Source organism: Ailuropoda melanoleuca, chromosome 9, assembly GCF_002007445.2.
Source record: "Ailuropoda melanoleuca isolate Jingjing chromosome 9, ASM200744v2, whole genome shotgun sequence".
Lineage (NCBI taxonomy): Eukaryota > Metazoa > Chordata > Mammalia > Carnivora > Ursidae > Ailuropoda > Ailuropoda melanoleuca.
Window position 1 is genome coordinate 88,834,970 of NC_048226.1, and position 19,057 is coordinate 88,854,026.

General features: G+C 40.0%; 1 protein-coding gene across 6 annotated transcripts in view; it reads right to left on the reverse strand.

Moving 5' to 3' along the window:
- The window catches only part of WASHC5 (WASH complex subunit 5), a 59,213-nt gene that overhangs the window by 38,283 nt on the left and 1,873 nt on the right, over window positions 1–19,057 (reverse strand). For all 6 annotated transcript variants that reach the window (XR_002143009.2, XR_002143010.2, XR_004627898.1 and 3 more), the window contains exons 2-9: window positions 15,193–15,504; window positions 14,565–14,710; window positions 13,490–13,574; window positions 12,785–12,885; window positions 10,189–10,381; window positions 9,158–9,310; window positions 5,411–5,524; window positions 3,274–3,445 (exon numbers count right to left, since the gene is read on the reverse strand). Coding sequence is in view for 3 of the 6 variants with exons in the window: in XM_019801257.2 (XP_019656816.1) it covers window positions 3,274–3,445; window positions 5,411–5,524; window positions 9,158–9,310; window positions 10,189–10,381; window positions 12,785–12,885; window positions 13,490–13,574; window positions 14,565–14,710; window positions 15,193–15,378 (1,150 nt within the window). In the remaining 3 variants the exon portion in view is untranslated. The remainder of the gene's footprint in view (window positions 1–3,273; window positions 3,446–5,410; window positions 5,525–9,157; window positions 9,311–10,188; window positions 10,382–12,784; window positions 12,886–13,489; window positions 13,575–14,564; window positions 14,711–15,192; window positions 15,505–19,057) is intronic.

The window sequence follows — 19,057 nt, forward strand, 5'->3', positions numbered from 1 at the left end:
TTCAAATAAAATAAACAATATGTTAAAGAAAGGTACACAGAATTTAAAACACTTCTGACATTTGCCGAAATTAGTTTATGGGGCCAATTAGTTATTTAAGAAAAAAATAAGAAAATAGGATAAGGCAGAAATAGTTACAAGTCAAGGTCACCTGGACTATAAATAGTTAAAATAAAAAATTTAAGGCAACAAACATTGCCAAAAAGTTCACAGCTGATAAGGTTCAAGGTCCCTGGTTGTTGCTCTGGTGTGAGAAGGCTTTCCTACTTTCTTAGCCCCTCAGCGGTATCCCAAGATGTCTAGTGTATATAGAAGGCCTGTGTTGTATATGTCAGGGGTGTTTTTTTGGTGTTTCAGTTCTGCTGAAGCCTGCAGATGACCATTTTATGTATTGATTTCTAAGCTATTCCATCAGGAGGAGACTCATGACAACCTAGAGAAGGGCTCGGTTCTCATGGGAAACTTCAGGGCGGATTTATTATGCATTCGCCACAACTGTATGACACTGATGATACAGAAACCATTTTTTCAGCTTCATATCAGCCTAACAAACAAAATCAGATCAGACTTGTGAAGAGTTCCACTTGCTTTGTATTAATTCTGATTCAACAAGAAACCTTCCGAGACTAATTTGCTTTCATTTTTGGATAGGGAACATCGCCCTCCATTAATAATTAATTCCTTGGTAGAAAGCAGGTATGGTTCCATCATTCTCAGGGCCTGATCCTGTCTCTGACATCCGACCTACAAGAATGCAGACTCAGAGAACTGAGGCAACAGATCTTAGAAGCATGGTAACCTCAGGGTCAGACTTCAGGAGCTGGGCAGCTCTGCCTGGGGAAGGTTGGCTCTGAGCACGTTTCTTCAGAAGCTGCAAGACACCGGGGACACATCCGAAGCCTGGGTGAGAGGTCTCCAGCAGATCAATGGGAGGGAATATAAAGAATATGCATTTGGTCCTGCACATCGTGACCAAGACACCATAAAAGCTAAATAAGCAGTTACTTTTCCCACGCATGACTCAGAATCAGAGAGGTAAATCATTTGTTTCTGGTTAATGATGACCTTGTGCAATCAGGTCAGACAATTGCCAGGCACACAAATGAAAAACAGATGTGGCTGAAGATAAATGCACAGAACACCGTCTGTTGTCCCTGCCAGGGTGCAAATCCAGAAGACTCCCGGCAACCAGAGTGTAGACACAGAGGTCAGGCGCGGTTGCGTGGAAGAGGAGCGTGAGCCTGAGTCACTGGAAACCCACCGTTGGTTTTATGATAGGATAATGGGACAGCCTGAGTTGTTGACACACTTGAGAATGTAAAACTTTGGTAAAGAAGATTCAATACCGAGTCAGGATAGCAAAATCCTCAAATTAGAACTGGAGTGTATGTAGAAAAGAAATATGACTAACCAAACCCAGATCCGTCAGATGATTAAACTTCAGCCATGGTATTCGTGCTGTGAGTAAACTGTACATTGGAGAGGGATGTAGGCAAATAAGGGAAATGTGTGTGGCGGGGGGAACAACCCACCAAACTGGAAAGCAGCACTTTTGAGAAAGATTTAGTAGCTGGAGAGGTCTAGTGTGCAGACAGAAGGCTGAGGAGAAAGTCCGTGTATTTTCAAAGATACAGAGGATGAAGTCCACCTGCTGTCTTTACTGCTGACCACTCACAGGACGTGGAACCAGACGGGAGCTAGAGGGAAGAACATCTGGCCTGAAAGAGGGCTACGGGCTACTGTGTGACCGTGGGAGGCTGCAGAACAATCTGGAGCGGGCAGTATTTTTAGAGACACAGACTACACAGCCTCATGAGAAAGAACTGTTGAAAGCAGTGCCTGTCTCAGGGTCTCTCTCAAGCAAAGTTGGTTGATGAAAAACAAAAAGCAGGAGGCTTTACAGGGCTGCCGGATGACACACCTGTGAGCGGGAGGTGCATGCACTCCAGACGAGGGAAATCATTCGTCAATGAACATCAATCCAGCCTTTACTAAGTACAAGGAATTGTGTCAGCTCTGAACTAGCTCAGGTTAGTCCAACCCACTTATTTTTCTCTTAAACTGTTTTTGTTTGTTTGTTTTTTAAGTAACAGGCTCACAGACTCTGTGGAAGCATCTCCTACAATTTGTGAAGCAACTGAATTTGATGGCCCAGAGTGTCTCCAAGAGGACTGTGGACCAGAAAAGGTGAGACCCAATCTACCTTTAGTAGGCACTCTGGTTTAGCCTGTTCATCAACTCTGTGGGCCCATGTTTTTCTGTACTTCCAAAATCATACCTTCTTCTTGATCACTTCTCCAGCCTCCAACTTTTTACTTCAAAATCCTATGGGGGGCCAGTCCACTCCAGGGTCCTCTGTGGAGCCTTCACCGATCACCTTCACCCCTCTATGCCATCAAGCAACATTTCTCTCCTGCTCTGGACTCAAATCCCACATCCTGCCAGATGTGTTTTGCACATCCGGATTTTACTTACTGGATTAGCTCTTGTATTAGTTTTCTGCTGTAACCAATCACCACAAACTTAATGGCTTAAAAAGACACAATTGTATTCTCTTATAGTTCTGGAGATGAGAAACCTGAAATGGGTCTCAGTGGGGTAAAATAAAGGAGTCAGCAGAACTGTGCTCCTTCTGGAGGCTCTGGGGGAAATCCTGTTTTCTTATCTTTCTCAGCATCTAGAGGCCACCTGTATTCCTTGGCTTGTGGGCCCCATTCCATCTTTAAAACCAGCAATGGCCTGTTGAGACTTTTCATGATGCCACCTCTCTGGTTCAGACTCTTCTGCTCCCCTCTTGCCAATTCAAAGATCCTTTGATTACCCTGGACCCACTGGGATAATCCAAGATCATCTAACCTGATAAAGGGACTATTCAGGTGGGCTGTTGACTTGTCTAAGTAGACACAAAAATGACTAACTTAAAAAGCAACTTGATTCTTGGGGTGCCTGGCTGGCTCAGTCGGTTGAATGTCCCAACTCCTGGTTTCAGCTCAGGTCATGATCTCATGGGTTGTGAGATGGAGCCCCTGGCAGGCTCTGTGCTCAGTGGGGAGTCTGCTAGAGATTCTCTCCCTCTTTTTCTCCTTCTCCCCCTCCCCCTGCTCACACACACGCATGCTCTCTCTCTCTCTAAAATAAATAAATCTAAAAAAAAAAGGAAAGGCAACTTGATTGTCTTCCAAAGGCTAAAGCATTTTTGGATCATGGAGCATATCTTAATTCTGAAAGTCTTTATATGGAGCCATGCAGATGGGCACACCTTTGGCACATTACCTGAGTCAGCCGTGTGAAGCATCAGCCATCGGATGGCAACGTTGCAGTCCCTTAGGCAGTTCAGAAGCTTTGGGATATTGTCCAGAACCATCTCCTCCCTTAAATAACCTTCTTTCAGAAACTGTTGTACTTGAGTGTGCACTCTTTCACTGACAGTAGCATATCTGCTTGACTTTTACAATGAAAAACGAAACAACTTGATTAACATTTTCAAAAAGAGAAAATGATTTTCCTTGAAAACAAATCACATTCAGATGAACCCCTGGACAAATAATAACATTTCTATAGGAGATGAATAACCTATGGACCATAGTTGGTAAGGCTCAAAGGCATGTGGTTTATTGGGCATTTTTGAAAAGGACGGTGGACTCAGAGCCAAGAGAATCCTAAATTCTACCTCCAGCTATGATTTAACCTCTCCCTCCTGGTTTCTGCAAATGTCACCTGGAGAACTGGGAACAAGTAGTTCCAAGGGCCCCTTCTATTCTTAACTTGGGTGGAAAAGAAACAGAAGGGCAGAAGCTCAATGGCCTATTCTTCCCATAATTACTGACAAAGAAAGCAGAGCAGAAATACCCAGGAGAAGAGATTTCTACAGGCAGATGAAAGCACAATAAAAATATGCCTCAGTAGATCAAAAGTGAATTTTCAAACCAGCCTTTTGGAAATTTGTTCATTCTGCTTTCCCCAAAGCAAGAGGTAGACATTAAACATCATTAGCCTAGTCGAGGTAGTTTAAAACTATCACCAGGTGCTTCATCAGAGGACTCTGAAGATCTTCCTAAAAAGGCACCAAGGAGAAAATGCATTTTGGAAAGTAATTTTAGTAATGAAAAATTAATGCCCTTATACCAGTAAGTATTGGAACTGCCGCTTTCTCTAATACATTTCTAGGAGACTTGCCAACGTTGAAATTATTTTGTGCATTATTGATGGAATTCAATTAACTTGAATAAAACATGCTGAAGTTCTTTGAGTTAATATCGTTCTATCTGCACTAGAAACTCAAAAACTCAGACAGCCGCTGAGGAAGATAACTGTTTAGAAATGTCAAGGATACTGCCCAACGAAGAGATTTTTATTGCTCTATTTACTTCAGAATTTCCTTCTGCCTTGCATTCTTTTTTATTTTTTTAACTATTTGTTTCTTTAAAATCAACTAATTAACATATAATGTATTATTAGTTTCAGAGGTAGAATTCAGTGATTCATCAGTCTTATGGAACACTCAGTGCTCATTACATCACATGCCTTCCTTAACGTCCATCACCCAGTTACAGATGAATGGATAAAGAAGATGTGGTATATATATACATATATATATATATACATATATATATATATATATATATATATATATATGTATATATATACAATAGAATAATACTCAACCATCAAAAACATGAAATCTTGCCATTTGCAATGAGGTGGATGGAACTAGACAGTATTATGCTAAGTGAAATAAGTCAATCAGAGAAAGACAATTATCATGTGATCTCACTCAAATGTGGAATTTAAGAAACAAAACAGGATCATAGGGGAAGGGAGGAAAAAATAAAACAAGATGAAATCAGAGAGGGAGACAAATCATAAGAGACTCTTAATCACAGAAAACAAACTGGGGGTTAACTGCCTTGTGCTCTTATCAAAGAGAATGTAACCATTTAAACTTTAAGGAGATGAAATGTCTCCGGTTTTGTTGCTCCTTTCTCACATCAGAGAGGTTGAATTTAAATTACAGTGACAGGGCGTGTTATGTACATTCAGTCACCATCCTCAATATTCATTCTACTAGTGAAAAATTAAAATTCCAGCTACCAGTCAAAGCCGTTCTGTCCACAAGGACACAGACTTCAGCAAGAATAAGTGAAGTCAATTGGGGTCATGTGACATACTGATTCATCTAAGGATGTTGAATCTTAGGACCCAAGTCTCCCACTTACATATACCATGCAAGTTAAAAATCTATAATTACCTATCTTATTAGGATGTGCAAAATTTGCCTTTCATTAATCACCGCACTTAAAATGTCTATGTGGGCATTTTCAAAATTCCTTGGGAACTCTCCTCATTTCCTACCCCCCTGAAGCAGGCTTGCAGCTGTTAGGAGAATCCTTCTGCATTGGCCAGCACCTACCTGTTCTCTGACGTTTGAAAGGTCCAGGGTATTGTTTAAAGCAGTCTTTGCAGCTTTATATGGTTCCCAAGCATCTGCTAGATTAACCGTGATCCCCATGTAAATACTAATTACCTGGAAGAGGACACATTCATCCAGTATGTTAAATACCTACTCACTTGGAGGGAAAGTTACAGAAGACACTGCCCACTCCTTCCAGTTCACACTCCACTGCAATGAAAAACCAATGATTTGCCAAATAGAGAGGTAAGCGTTCTGTCTTAGGGGCACTTTGGAACAAGGGTGACAAGAGCTACTCATGGGAAAATGAGTAAATCAAGGCTGACAGAAAAGCAGACTAGAGCAGTTTTCACCTCAGCCTTTATGTAACTAAAACTTTTGAAAACTCCAAAGGACTTTTTTTTAATGGGTTTATATCTATTGATATTTATCATATTACACATTACAACGGAGACATTTCAAGAACTATTTAATTCACTTCAAATAGCAATATGAAACCTGCTGCATGCTAACAAAAAATGTTTTTCATTAAAAAGAAAAAATGAGACTAAATGTTGCCCAAAGAGTTTTGTGAGAAGGGTGGCATCACTTCCCCGTTTTTTCTTGTCTCTGTAATGTCCGGCCTAACTGAAGACGGCCAGACACACACTCGGCTCCCGCGTTTGGGCTCCTCAGGCACTGTTTGTGTCAGGGCCTCTGGAAATGCGAAGTGCACTGGGGAAGGCTGAGAGGAGAAGGTACAGAGTGACTTGGTGTTATCATAAACACAGTTTTACCTCACTGACCCCTGGAATGAGCCTGGGGGACTCCTAGGGTTCCCCAGTTCACACAAGACTCTCTCGACTAAAAGAAACAAAGCATTATTTTTGTGGTTCTTTACCCACCCACTTCAGTCTGTATAAAACTGGGGTTATTAGTCACAGCTAAAAGTTGCCTGAGGCATCCTGTGGTCCTGGGGATCCTTTCCTTTTGGTGGGAGGTGGATAAGCGGGGAGGTTGGATCCCCAGTTCCATTTCTTTAACAATCACTGGGCCTCGTCATGCTTCCTTTTCCTTCTTGAATCAGATTTGGTATTTATATATTCTTGAGAAAATTTTCCATTTCTTCAGAGTTTTCAAATACATTGGCATAAAGTTGTTCAGAAGTTTTCTTATAACTTTAAAAGTTCTTTAGTGTTTATTAGGTCTGCTTTTTCAGTCTTAACATATTTAAACTTGCCTTCTCTCTCTCTCTGGTCAGTCTCACTAAATATCTATTTTATTACTCTTCAAAAAATCAGCCTTTGTTGTATTGATCTTCTCTCATTCCCTTTTTGTCCAGTTCAATACACTGCTGCTCATATACTTTCTGACTTCCTTTCACTTGACCTTTTCTAGCTTCTTAAGCTCAATATCTAACTCATTTATTTATTTATTTTTTAAGATTTTATTTTTAAGTCATCTCTACATCCAACGTGGGGCTAAGAGCAAGAGTCACATGCTGCACCGACTAAGTCAGCCAGGCACCCCTCTAACTCATTTATTTTTAATTGTTCTTGTTTTTTAAATAAACGTATTTAAGGTTTCATTTACTTCATTTACCTTGAAAAGCTGTTTTAGTCATTCCCATGAGCTTCACTTTGTAGTATTTTGATGAGCAATTCTACATATTTCTTCATTTACACTGTGATTTCCTCTTTTTTTTNCTGTGATTTCCTTTTTTTTTTTTTTTTTTGTTAAAGATTTTATTTACTTATTCGTCCCAGAGAGAGAGAGAGCACGCACAAGCAGGGGGAGTGGCAGGCAGAAGGAAAAGCAGGCCCCTGCTGAGCAAGGAGCCTGATGCAGAACTTGATCCCAGAACCCTGGGACCATGACCTGAGCCCAAGGCAGACGCTTAACCAATTGAGCCACCCACACGTCCCACTGTGATTTCCTCTTGAACACAGAAGTTGTCTGGGAGTGTACATTTTTTCCAAACACTTAAAAATATCTTTTAAGCGTTGGCTTCTAATTTAATCATGCTACAGTAAGAGAATACNACAGTAAATATGTTACCAGTTTTCCTTTCTTTTTTTTTTTTTAAAGATTTTATTTATTTATTTGACAGAGAGAGAGACAGCCAGCGAGAGAGGGAACACAAGCAGGGGGAGTGGGAGAGGAAGAAGCAGGCTCATAGCGGAGGAGCCTGATATGGGGCTCGATCCCATAACACCGGGATCACGCCCTGAGCCGAAGGCAGACGCTTAACCGCCGTGCCACCCAGGCGCCCCTAACATTGTTTTTTTAAACTTTGTTGACTTTGTGATCTGATGTTTCCCAACTTTCATGCATATCCTTTCAAATACACATGGAACATCTATTAAGGACTGTTGAAAGAGCAGGATTATATATAGAAAGAGGTATATTAAAATTTCCCATCATGATGATGGTTTCATCAATTTTTACATGTTATTTTGTTTTTGTTTTATATATTTTGAGTATTTCACTGGGTGTAAACTTATGAATTGACCATGGATTATTCTTTTTAAAATGATATATGATCCCTCTTTATCCCTATTAGTGTTTTTCTTTAAAATTCTCTATGATGTGATATTAATATTTTCTTACTGGCTTTTCATTGGCTGGCATTTGCCTGGAATCTCTCTCTCTCATTTTAATTCCTTTATAGAAAAAAATATTTTATTTATTTATTTATTTGAGAGAGAGAGAGAGCAGGGGAAGGGGCAGAGGAGGAGGGAGAGGAAGACTCTGTGCTAAGTGTGGAGCCCCACACGGGGCCCGATCTCACGACCCTGAGATCACAATCTGAGCTGAAACCAAGAGTCAGACCCTTAACTGAATGAGCCACCCAGGTGCCCCAATTCCTTTATTTTTAGTGTGCCAGGGGAGTTTTTTAGGAGTGTATCTTATAAGCCTCATATAACTGGATTTGGATGTTCCTTCACATTGAAAGTGTTTCTGATTATAGTACTATGGTCAAAACTCTTTATTAAGCTTAAGCAAATGAACCCAGATTGTCAGAGTCTTCCTCCTGGTTGCTCAGCTCCAAGCTCCTAAGCATGATGTGTTCGTGGATAGGGAACATCATCTCCTCACTGCGGGCTGTTCTTCCTACAGCTCCCTAATCATAGCTGTGACTCAACGGCCAGTAGGGAGTGAAACAGATTGAGCTGCCTGAGAACAGGATCCAATTCATTGTCCTTTATTAACACCTCTGTGTACAAAGAGAACATCTCATCTACACTGAGTATGTTAAGTCAGTTCTATTGTTTTAAGAATTAATATTTTGGGGTGAGACAATGTTTAAAAAGTCACAAGAATATCCCTGCAGTAATATAAACCTTAACAGCCCCATCAATATTAGCTTACAGGTAGATGAAACTTACCATGGAAGTAAAATTCCTATTCATAAAATAACATTAATTCTGTAAGCTTAGAGTCATGAAATAGAAAAGAATAAAGAAATACTTATGACACAGTTACAATCTCAGCAACTAAAACAAGATACATTTTAATATGCGGTTTTACCTTGACAGTATCCATTTAAGAAAAAACCCCTAGGTTCTTCAGGAAGTTGCGCTGACTTAATTCTTTCACTTTACGATTTAGAAGATTCTCAACATACTTAGAGTAATTTTATCTGAGTGACTTTATGTCTCATTATTTACAACATTATGACCTCCGGACTAAAGGCCAAAAGAACAGAAAATCGGTTCCCTAACAAGGTTATTACAGAGAAAAAAAAAGACTGATAGTAATACTTGCCCAATTATCTGGAAAGTATTTGTCCACAATCTCTCTCATTTTTGCTTGGTGGGTGTGAAGAATGGAAGGTTCGAAGTAGAGGATCACGTACAGCATGGCAGCTTGGGTCGCCAAGGCCGTGCTGCGGTGCTCAGGCAAGGGGTACGCGGACACCTGCAAGGCACACACAACCCCCGGAGAGGCAGCGGTTGGTGACAGCTGAATATATGCGTGTGTCGGATAAGTGATCAAGTTCAGGGATGCATCTGTCTCCCAACAGGGGATCCTGGGCCCTGGGAGCAATTCTCAGAGGGCGGCACTGTAAGGACTACAATGTAGCCAGGGCCTGCCTTCTTACTGCCAACCACAGGGTATTCTCTTCCTGCCCTTGACTCTGCTACAATTTGAAGTCTTTTCCTCAGAAAAACAAAACAAAAACTGTTTTAACCCCATGTGTCCTGCTAGTTGTCCACTTCTGTCTTTCTACCATAGATGACCTCTCAGAGCTGATGGACCCCACACCCCGCGACCACCCATGGCAATCCTGCGGTCTCTGTTGTATGCTCTACGGCCCCCTCTGCTTCCCCTGAGCTAACACTCACCTTGCTTTACTATAATTCCTTTAGCTCTCCATCTTCTTCCTTCAGCTACAACCTCATTATGGGCAGGGACCAGGCCTGCCTTCGTCAGTGGTGGATCCCAGCAGCCACATNCTTCAGCTACAACCTCATTATGGGCAGGGACCAGGCCCTTCGTCAGTGGTGGACCCCAGCAGCCAGCCCGGAACATGCGCTCAATAACTCTTTCTCGAATGAATGACTGAAAGAATGCATCTTTTTTCCAAATACAGACCAAATGCCATCTTCTCCCTGAAGTCTCTAATTCTGCCCAAATTATTGTCCCTCTTTCCACTACCATCCCACAGTACAGGCCCCCAAATTTGAAAATTTTTAGCTGCTTTTATTCTTTTGAGGAAGAAGGAAGTAGTAATTGAGGAGGAAAGTGAAATCAATCTTTTAAACTACTAAAATCTTGATAGATTTAATCCCCACCTGGTTGTAAATATCATCAGATCTCAGTCGACCAATGACCATACTGATGAAGGCTTCATTGATAGGTACTCTCTGGAAATAACTCTCAGGATAGTTGGGTGGTCTTTTGGCTCCTGGTTGGCTGGAATAACCTGTACTTCGGAGCAGTTTACAAATATCATCCATATTTGAATCAGCAGAAGATCGAGCGGCACTGAGCCATGTTCACAATGGGAAATAAAGGGCCAGACAAAACGCACATATTAGAAACTCAAAAGAAAAAAAAAAGTGCAGAATTTCATTATCACCTGGCTTTATGTAGTTTCGGATAAGACTTCTGGTCAATTTATATCCCTAAGAGTCACAATTACATTTTCAAAAAGTCTGTTATAGCACACTTGTAAGATGGGTTCTTACACGTATATATAGTTAGTTCTATATTAAAATCCACAATCCCTTTTCCAAAATCCTTAGGGCTGGACTTGTTTCAGATTACAGCATTTTCCCAATATAAAAAGTTAATACGGGAAATACAAGATGATACTCGAGTAGGGTCTCAATTGGCATTACACGATCAACCCATTAATATTTCTGCAGTAAAATGTACAGTCATGCAAGTGAGATAAATAAGGACTACCTATATAGCCTTGCATCTGCTCTGATCAGGTTTTGACTCCAGATGATTTCAGGTTAGATCAGCTTTGCTGCCAAAGAACTTAGTATGTGCATGTATATGTGTGTGTACACATCCATATATTTTTTTCAGAGCTCTCTGGATTTCAGAGTTGCAGATAAAGAACGTGAACCAGCACCAACCTTTTATAAGTTAAAAAATCATTTTAAAAGATGATGTCAACTTAAAGTGGGATATATAATAACTGGTTTCTTGGCAAGGCGCACCTTCTACGGAGATTTAATCAAAACATCCGTGGTTTTCAGGGTGGTGTGGAGCAGTAATCCCTCAGGGAGACCCAAAGAATCTAAGACTTGAAGATGACTTCCTATTTGATGTAAGAATCTCCTTTCCCACAACTCTGCCTTGTAACTGTTCGCTGTCACTTCAGTAATGGATCCTCACATTCTAATGAATTAGCTGTTGTACCCAAAGGGACAAAGCTGGATTGTCAAAGTCAAAAGCTGGCCTTGATGGGGCGCCTGGGTGGCGCAGTCGTTAAGCGTCTGCCTTCGGCTCAGGGCATGATGCCGGCGTTCTGGGATCGAGCCCCACATCAGGCTCCAACGCTGGGAGCCTGGTTCTTCCTCTCCCACTCCCCCTGCTTGTGTTCCCTGTCTCGCTGGCTGTCTCTGTCAAATAAATAAATAAAATCTTAAAAAAAAAAAAAAAGCTGGCCTTGATAAACAATTTTTTTTTTTACTTCTTCTTTATGTTAGTTACTGTTTTTGTTTTTCCACTACTTTTGGAAATATGGGCAAGGCCATTCAAAGTTCGTTTTAAAAAACACGGATGTTAAACAGCTCATGGTCAAACTACTGTGAATGAATTACGCACGCTGGTGGACATGCGCCTCACGTACTCACAAAGCTGAAGGACACAGGCTGGCTGAGTAGCCTGAGGTGAGTTTCCGGCTGAGGAGGCAGCAGTACCAGCTGTTGCTGAAGATACGATGTCTCCAACGATCCCTCTCGGTTGAGGATCTGCCCCTTTGCCCTATTTATTTTACTCTAATTTCTAAGTTTAAGAACGTTAATTCTAGTCTGTGCATCTTTTCGCTCACGTACCTAACTGATTCCTGCTTATCATCTGTTTCTTCCCTGAATCGTGACTATTTCTAACGTTGACCTTGTACCCCGATTTTGACTCATTAACTCAACAAATTGAAACCTGTGTGGTAGATACCAGAATTACAGAGCTTTAAGGTGGCTTCCGATTTAAAGACCCTACTTCTTGAAGTCGCAGCTCTATACAGACATACAAAACACATGATCGTGATATGTGCTGTCGTTTGTTTTTGATTCCACATACATACATATATATATATATACACACATACATACATATATATATGTGTGTGTGTGTGTGAATTCATTTCCCACCTAACCTGGAGGGATACCTTTTCAAAGTCATCAACCTAAAATAGACAACAGAAAACGTATTCATTTCCCTACATCTGCCCAGGAGTAATATTTAAAAACTTAAAAAAAGAACATTCGTTAGACTTCCAAAATTCCCAAATTTATCTATCTTTAAGGTAAAGAAAATTCAGATTCCTTTTTTTTTTTTTTTTTTTTTTTAAATTTAGGTACCATCATGGACATGATAATCTATCTCTAATAATCTATAATATATATGCTCTTTTACATATAACATATAGATTATATGACATATAGTCTTATTATGATGATATAAAATGTATTACATAAATAATATGAACGTATTATATAAATGTATTATATAAATAATATAAATGATATTGAGATAATACAAAAATGTAGAGTAATCATTACAGTTCTACACTATGTTCAGAAGACATAAGAATCCCATTCTTTTCATTCTAGAGCATATTGCTGCTGTTCCCAGTACAAGTAGTATGGAAACCTACACTGCATTTTGCCAATAGCAGTGCTTTTGGAGGGTGCAGTCCCAGCCCCAGGATACCTGTATCGATAGTAAGAGACCAGCATTCTCTCTCTGACTTCTCCTTCAATCTTTTGGTCGATGACCAGCAGCATAACTCCATACAAGTACAGCGCTTCACACTAGGAAGAGAGGAAGAAGGTGGCCAAACTCACAGGAGTATACGTTCTGATAGGATGAAGCTGACGAGGGTTAAATAAAAAGAATCACTTTGTTCCCTTTCCTCCTAAAAGCTTTATATTACAAGGGGAATGCAGGTTTCCCCAAAGCGTTCTCACCTTCTGTACAGAATGGGCTTTGAAAAGTGTATGTGAAATAAATTTTAATTTGCAGTGATTACCTTTCAGGTGGCCTGTTTTTGATATTTGGCTTGGGACCCCAAATGCAGTCCCTCTAAATCTTTTACTTATTTAACAAACATTTCTTAAACAATTGTTATGTACTAGTTTCTAAGGCTAGATGGCTGGGATGCAAAAGATAAAGAAGACAGGATTGTTACACTGAGAAAGCTCATAACCTCCACATGATTTCTACTCATTTGCAATTCTGTTCAGAGTCTGCTACATTCTAAATTCAGATACTGTCAATTGGGAGAAGATAATTGTCAGTTTATTTTGCTTCTCTTTAAAGAAGGGTACTTTGCATGTCTTTGGGACTTACAGGAAAAAAAGTGATGCTAAGCTTGACATTCTTGACTTTCTATTTTAAATGGTTACTATTACTTACTAGAAGTTGTTTTCCATCTTCATTGAGAAGCACAGTTTCTAAAGTTTGCTGAATATAAACACCTTCATTGAGATCATCTAGATATCTAGAAATGAAACCCCAGAGCAAGTTATTCATTCTAATGAAAACCTGAAAACCTTTGAAGAAGGAATGTAAAGATTTTTAAAAGATAAGGCAAGATACCAGGCATTCTGGCCTTCAAATAGTCTGTGGCCCTTTGTGCTCTTAAAATTGGACTTGTGAGCTATAAATCATAGTGATTTAGGGCCACAGGTTGCTAATACTGGATACTCCAAATAAAAGGAATAGCCCCTTGTCTTGATTAATGAATTACAAATATCTTAGGAGTAATGCTATAAAAACATGGAATAGTTAGTTTAAAAGCTGATAAGTAGTGAATTCTTAAGGGAGAATACTGTGTAGTTAGGGATAAGAAGGAAGCTATGGCTTCCAATGCTAAAAAATAAGTTCCTTTCTCTATACTGCTCATATATAAGATACTAAAATATGACCATAAACTACAGGATTGAAAGCTATATGACTTACTATAGAAAACAATTTGATGGTTGCCAGAAGAGAGAGGAATGGGGGAGGGGGATGGGCAAAGCAGGTGAAGGGAGTGGGAGATACAGGCTTCTAGTTACGGAATGAGTAAATCATAGGAGTGAAAAGTACAGCACAGGGCATGTAACAATGGTAGTGTGATAGCACTGCATGGGGACAGATGGTAGCTACACTTGTGATGAGCACAGCATACAGAGTTATCAAATTGCTAGGTTGTACAACTGATACTAATGAAACATTGTGTGTCAACGATACGTCAATGAAAACAAAAAGAAGCAAGCAAGCCATATGACGTAGTACAAACCAAGATTATTATACTACTTCACAAGAACAGGAAAGCATAATAAAGCTCTAAAATACTTAAGAGGACTAGTGCCACAGGAGGGAAAAGACAATTATGCATGGGAGGGTTGGGGAGATTGTGCAGTAACTCAGAAAGATGCATGTTCTCTAGCATATCCCTTTCCCACTATTTACTATCAGAATCAGCCATTGCTAAATTAATCAATACCTGTTTAAGTCTACAATATATTTATGCACACTTTGAAACGCTAAATAAAATCTGGTCACAATTTCTATGTTGTTTTCACGAAATTCTTCATCTAAATCCTGTAGCTCTGGCTTAGCTTCCAGCTTGCTTTCCCATAATTCTGGACCCTGAGAAGAAAAACACATTTATGTGAAATGGCAATAAAAGCATACTTGTGGGTAACAATTTCTAAACATTTCTAAATAGTCTTTTAAAAATTTGCTCTTATACCTTAAAAGGGGTATCAAAACTTGAAAGCAGCGCTACAGAAAGTAATGAAGATAACAGAAGCCGAGATGCAAAGTCCCTTTGAAAGAAATGAACTGGAACTGTAACCACGATTAGCATGCTTTTAAGTGTGGGATACTTTGTTGTGAAATACATTATACCAAAGTTATCTTTTTAAGAGTTTGATTATATTATGTTAGGGATTCCACACAATACATTTATATTATTTTCAAGTTAGCCTGTTGATATTAAATTTGGTTTAAAAGCTTTACTCTTTAACTCTTTCTCCATAGTTCCTTCACCTTTCAGCATCTCATGGTTCCCAGAGAAAGTATGTTTTTATAGACAATACAGTGGTAAAAATGCTCTGGAGGACGATTACCTTAAAATAGCTGAAATCAAATATGATATCTCCATATTTCTGTTGATCGGCTCGGTCTCTGTACCTGAACACAGCAGGAATAAACTCAGAAAGCCTCAAAAGTTCAGCAATGATGGCGTTGCCACAGGAAACAATCCTTAGGATTGCCTGGCCACAGAGGTTGTTCTCAGCTAGAAAGTCCAACATGGTGAGGATGATGTACTATACTCAGTGCCTGGCCAGCAGGAATGTTTCACCGGCTTCAGAGCTGGGGTCTGTAAATCATTAGATGAAACCGGGTCTGCTGACAGATTGGCTGCTCCATTAAAGAACCTGTATCCCAAAAGAAAAGTATAAAAATCTCCATTTCTAAAGGGAGTACGTGTAACATATACATAAGATTTTTCTCCCAAACTCACTTAAAAAAAATTAAACAACTAGGGGTGCCTGGGTGGCTCAGTCAGTTAAGCATCAGCCTTCAGTTCGGGTCATGATCTCAGGGTCCTGGGGTTGAGCCCTGCATCAGGCTCCCTGCTCAGTGGGCAGTCTGCTTCTCCCTCTCCCTTCCCCCCACCAGCTTGTGCCCTCTCTCTCAAATAAATAAATAAAAAATCTTACCAAAAAAAAAAGAAACAAACAAACAAACAAACAATGAGTTCCAGTATGAGGGGAGGGCATTTATTCTCCATTCTTCTACTTTCCCATGTAAAGGGACTTTGCTAAATGGATACTCTTGGCCTCTTTCTCAATCCTTTATCTACTTCTTCCCATGAGAAAAGACCTGATGTAGCTGATCCCTGAGTTCGGGAGGATCCAGTGAGCATGTGTGCTTCCAATGTGCCCTAAATTGGGCACTTATTATTAAATTTTCCATACAGGAGTTGTTTTATCTTCGCTAACACTTGTTTTACCTTTGGAAAAAGATAACCATGTCTTCAAATCCACTAGAATTAGGTGAGGGAACAACATTTAAAAATATGTTTCTCAAATGTCAAGTATAGGAGGCTGTTGTTATCAGGGCTAATACACGCCCGAGAAATACTACCGAGTGACTCTAAAGTAAGAACAAATATTTAATGCTAGGCCACAGAAAAGTTTTGATTAGAAAGGTATCTTGGAATGGTATCATTAAAACTTCTGAAGTAAGTTTCACACCTAACAAAATTTAGAGTAAAATTGCACCAGCTATGTTCTAATTCAAGGAACAAATCAAGAATGAGTCCAAAGTTTATTTCAGCAAACTGTGACTTTGACAATACAGTATCTTGTACTTCACAGTTGACTTTCATAGCACGATCTTAGAAAAAGGTAATTTTTGCAAAAAATGTTCAAGGCAGTATTCATTTTCCCAAAGCCTTCTTCCAACTCTTTTTCAAATCATTATCTTTGGAGGTGTTCATTTTGTCATCCTCTTTCTTGTATTTCTCTCCTCTAATTGTTAATTCAGCTAGGTCATCGTGGTCAATTTCATGGAAGTCTGAATTATTTTTCAGCTTCAAGAAGGCCTGTGTACTTCCCAAAATTTGCACTTGCATTTTGCACTGATACTGTGTTCTATCAATATGACATCAACATTAAGAAGACTGACCAACAAAAATATGAATTCAACCTAATAGACCTTTTAGGACACGAATATCTGAATAAGAAGAACTAATCTTACAAGTGGTCAACTCATTAAAATTTTTATGTCAGTGCCAGCTTTTATGTTCATATCTAATCTTCTAGCTGCAAGGACTCAAACAGTGAACAATGAAATAATGAGGACTTCGCCACACACAAAACCAGAATGTGGAAAGACTTTTGACAGGAGGAGGCTTCCTGTGCAGTCCTAGCAAAACATTCCCTAACCTTTCTCACCTATGTTCAAAGTTCGCTCATGCTGAGCTACCTAGTATATAGTTATCTAATACCTGGAAGCTTTGTATAACCCTTAAAGGTTTTCTTTTTTCCTTCTGTATGTCTCTTATTATTGATTCAATACTTAGAAATGTCTTAATTTACTGGGATGCTGTTGACTCTCCAACAAGAATTTCCTCCCTCCTTTTCTTTTCTTCCTATAGAGGAAGCAGATCCTTATTTTTCCATGGCCCCTGAAGCTAGGTTCGACATGTGACTCAATTTCAACCAATGAGATGTTAAGAGGAAATCTATGGTAGACCTTACAGGAAATGTATTCTTTTCCTCTTGCTACAAGGAGAGAAGCATAGGAAGAGAAGTTTCTCTCTCTTTCCTCTGGCTATCCCTCTCCTTCTTGCCTTTGAATGTGGTCCAATGAACATGTCTCGCCTGACATACAAGGTGACAAGCCTAAAAGAAAAACAAAGCCAAAAATCTGCAGACTGTGGTTTGGAAGGAGAGAAAGAATCTAAATTCTCGTTGATGTTATTGACTCACTGATTCAGCTGTGGCACTACTTACCTCTGTAATCCCTGTCAAATGAATTATTTTTATGGTTTATCTACTGCTAGTTGGCTTTTGGACTCTTTACAGGTGGAAGCATTCCTACGGATATAGATTCATTCATTCAACAAATATGTACCCACTGCCTACTATGTGTCAAGCACTGTTTTAGGACCTGAGGATACTGCAGCAAACAAAACTAAGTTCTTGCTCTCATAAAGCCTGCATACTACAAGGAGTGGGGAACAGATAATAAATATATGCATTACGTATCAGGCTGTGATCACTGCTGTGAAGAAAAAGCATGATAAAGAGATGGAGTATGTGCTGTTTTACATTGTTTATGAGAACCTCTCTGATAAGATATTTGAACAGGGACCAGAAGGAAGTGAGGAAGCAAGCAGTAAGTGTATTTGAGTGTGGTCAGCAGCCCCTAGGACAGTCCCTGATGACCTCCATCTCCTTGTTCATCCCCTGTGTAGGCCCCTTTCCTTGAGTGATAGTTACTGACTTCTAAGGAACAGAATAAGGCTGATGTGAAAGATATTACTTCTGAGATTAGATCACAAAATATGGTGACTTCTAGCTGGGGCACCCTCCCTAGCTTGTTTGTTCTGGAGGATGGAAGCTGTCATGTTGTGAGAGAGCCCTGAGATGAGAGAGTGAGAGGCCTGCCAACAACCACTTGAATGAGTTTGAAAATGGAACCCCCTCAACTCCAGTTGAGCCTTCACATAAGACAACAGCTTCTATTCACAGTCAGACTACAACCTCCCAAGAGCCCCTGAGCCAAAGGCACCTAGCTAAGCCACACCACGGATTCCTGACCACGGACACTATAAGCCAATAGATGTTTTTTTATCTTAAGCCACTAGGTTTTGGGGTAGTTTGTTATTTTACAATCAGGGCGAAGAGCATTCCAGGCAGGGTTTACAAGTAAATGCAAAAGCCCCAGGGCAGCAACATGCTAAATGTGCTTAAGGAATAGCCAAGTGGCTGATAATGGCTGGCGTACAGTGAACAAGGGGTAGAAGTGCAGATCACAGGAAGAGGATGGGGTTGGTCCAACAGCAGGGATTGCTGAGAAGCCACTACAGTTGTCTAGAACTCTGTCTCATGAGGGCATCCTTTAGTACACATTAAGGCATAAATTATTAACAACTCCTTTCGTTTTCTCCTGATGTTTACTTGTTAAGCCACATTGATCTCTAGTAGGCTGAATTTCAGATAATTTCATTCCATTTTTTAAAAAGTGAACTCCACCTCCAACGTGGGGCTCAAACTCACCCCGAGTTCAACAACCACATTCTCTACTGTCTGAGCCAGCCAGGCACCCCAATTTCATTCCATTTTTTTGCACTGAAATGGTCTGGCTGGGAAAATGAGACAAGGAAAGGGGGGAAATAATGGCAAATGGGAAAAAAAAAGTCACTTAAGTCCTCTGAAGACCAAGGTCTAAGCAGGATGAAACTCCAGACACAACTGC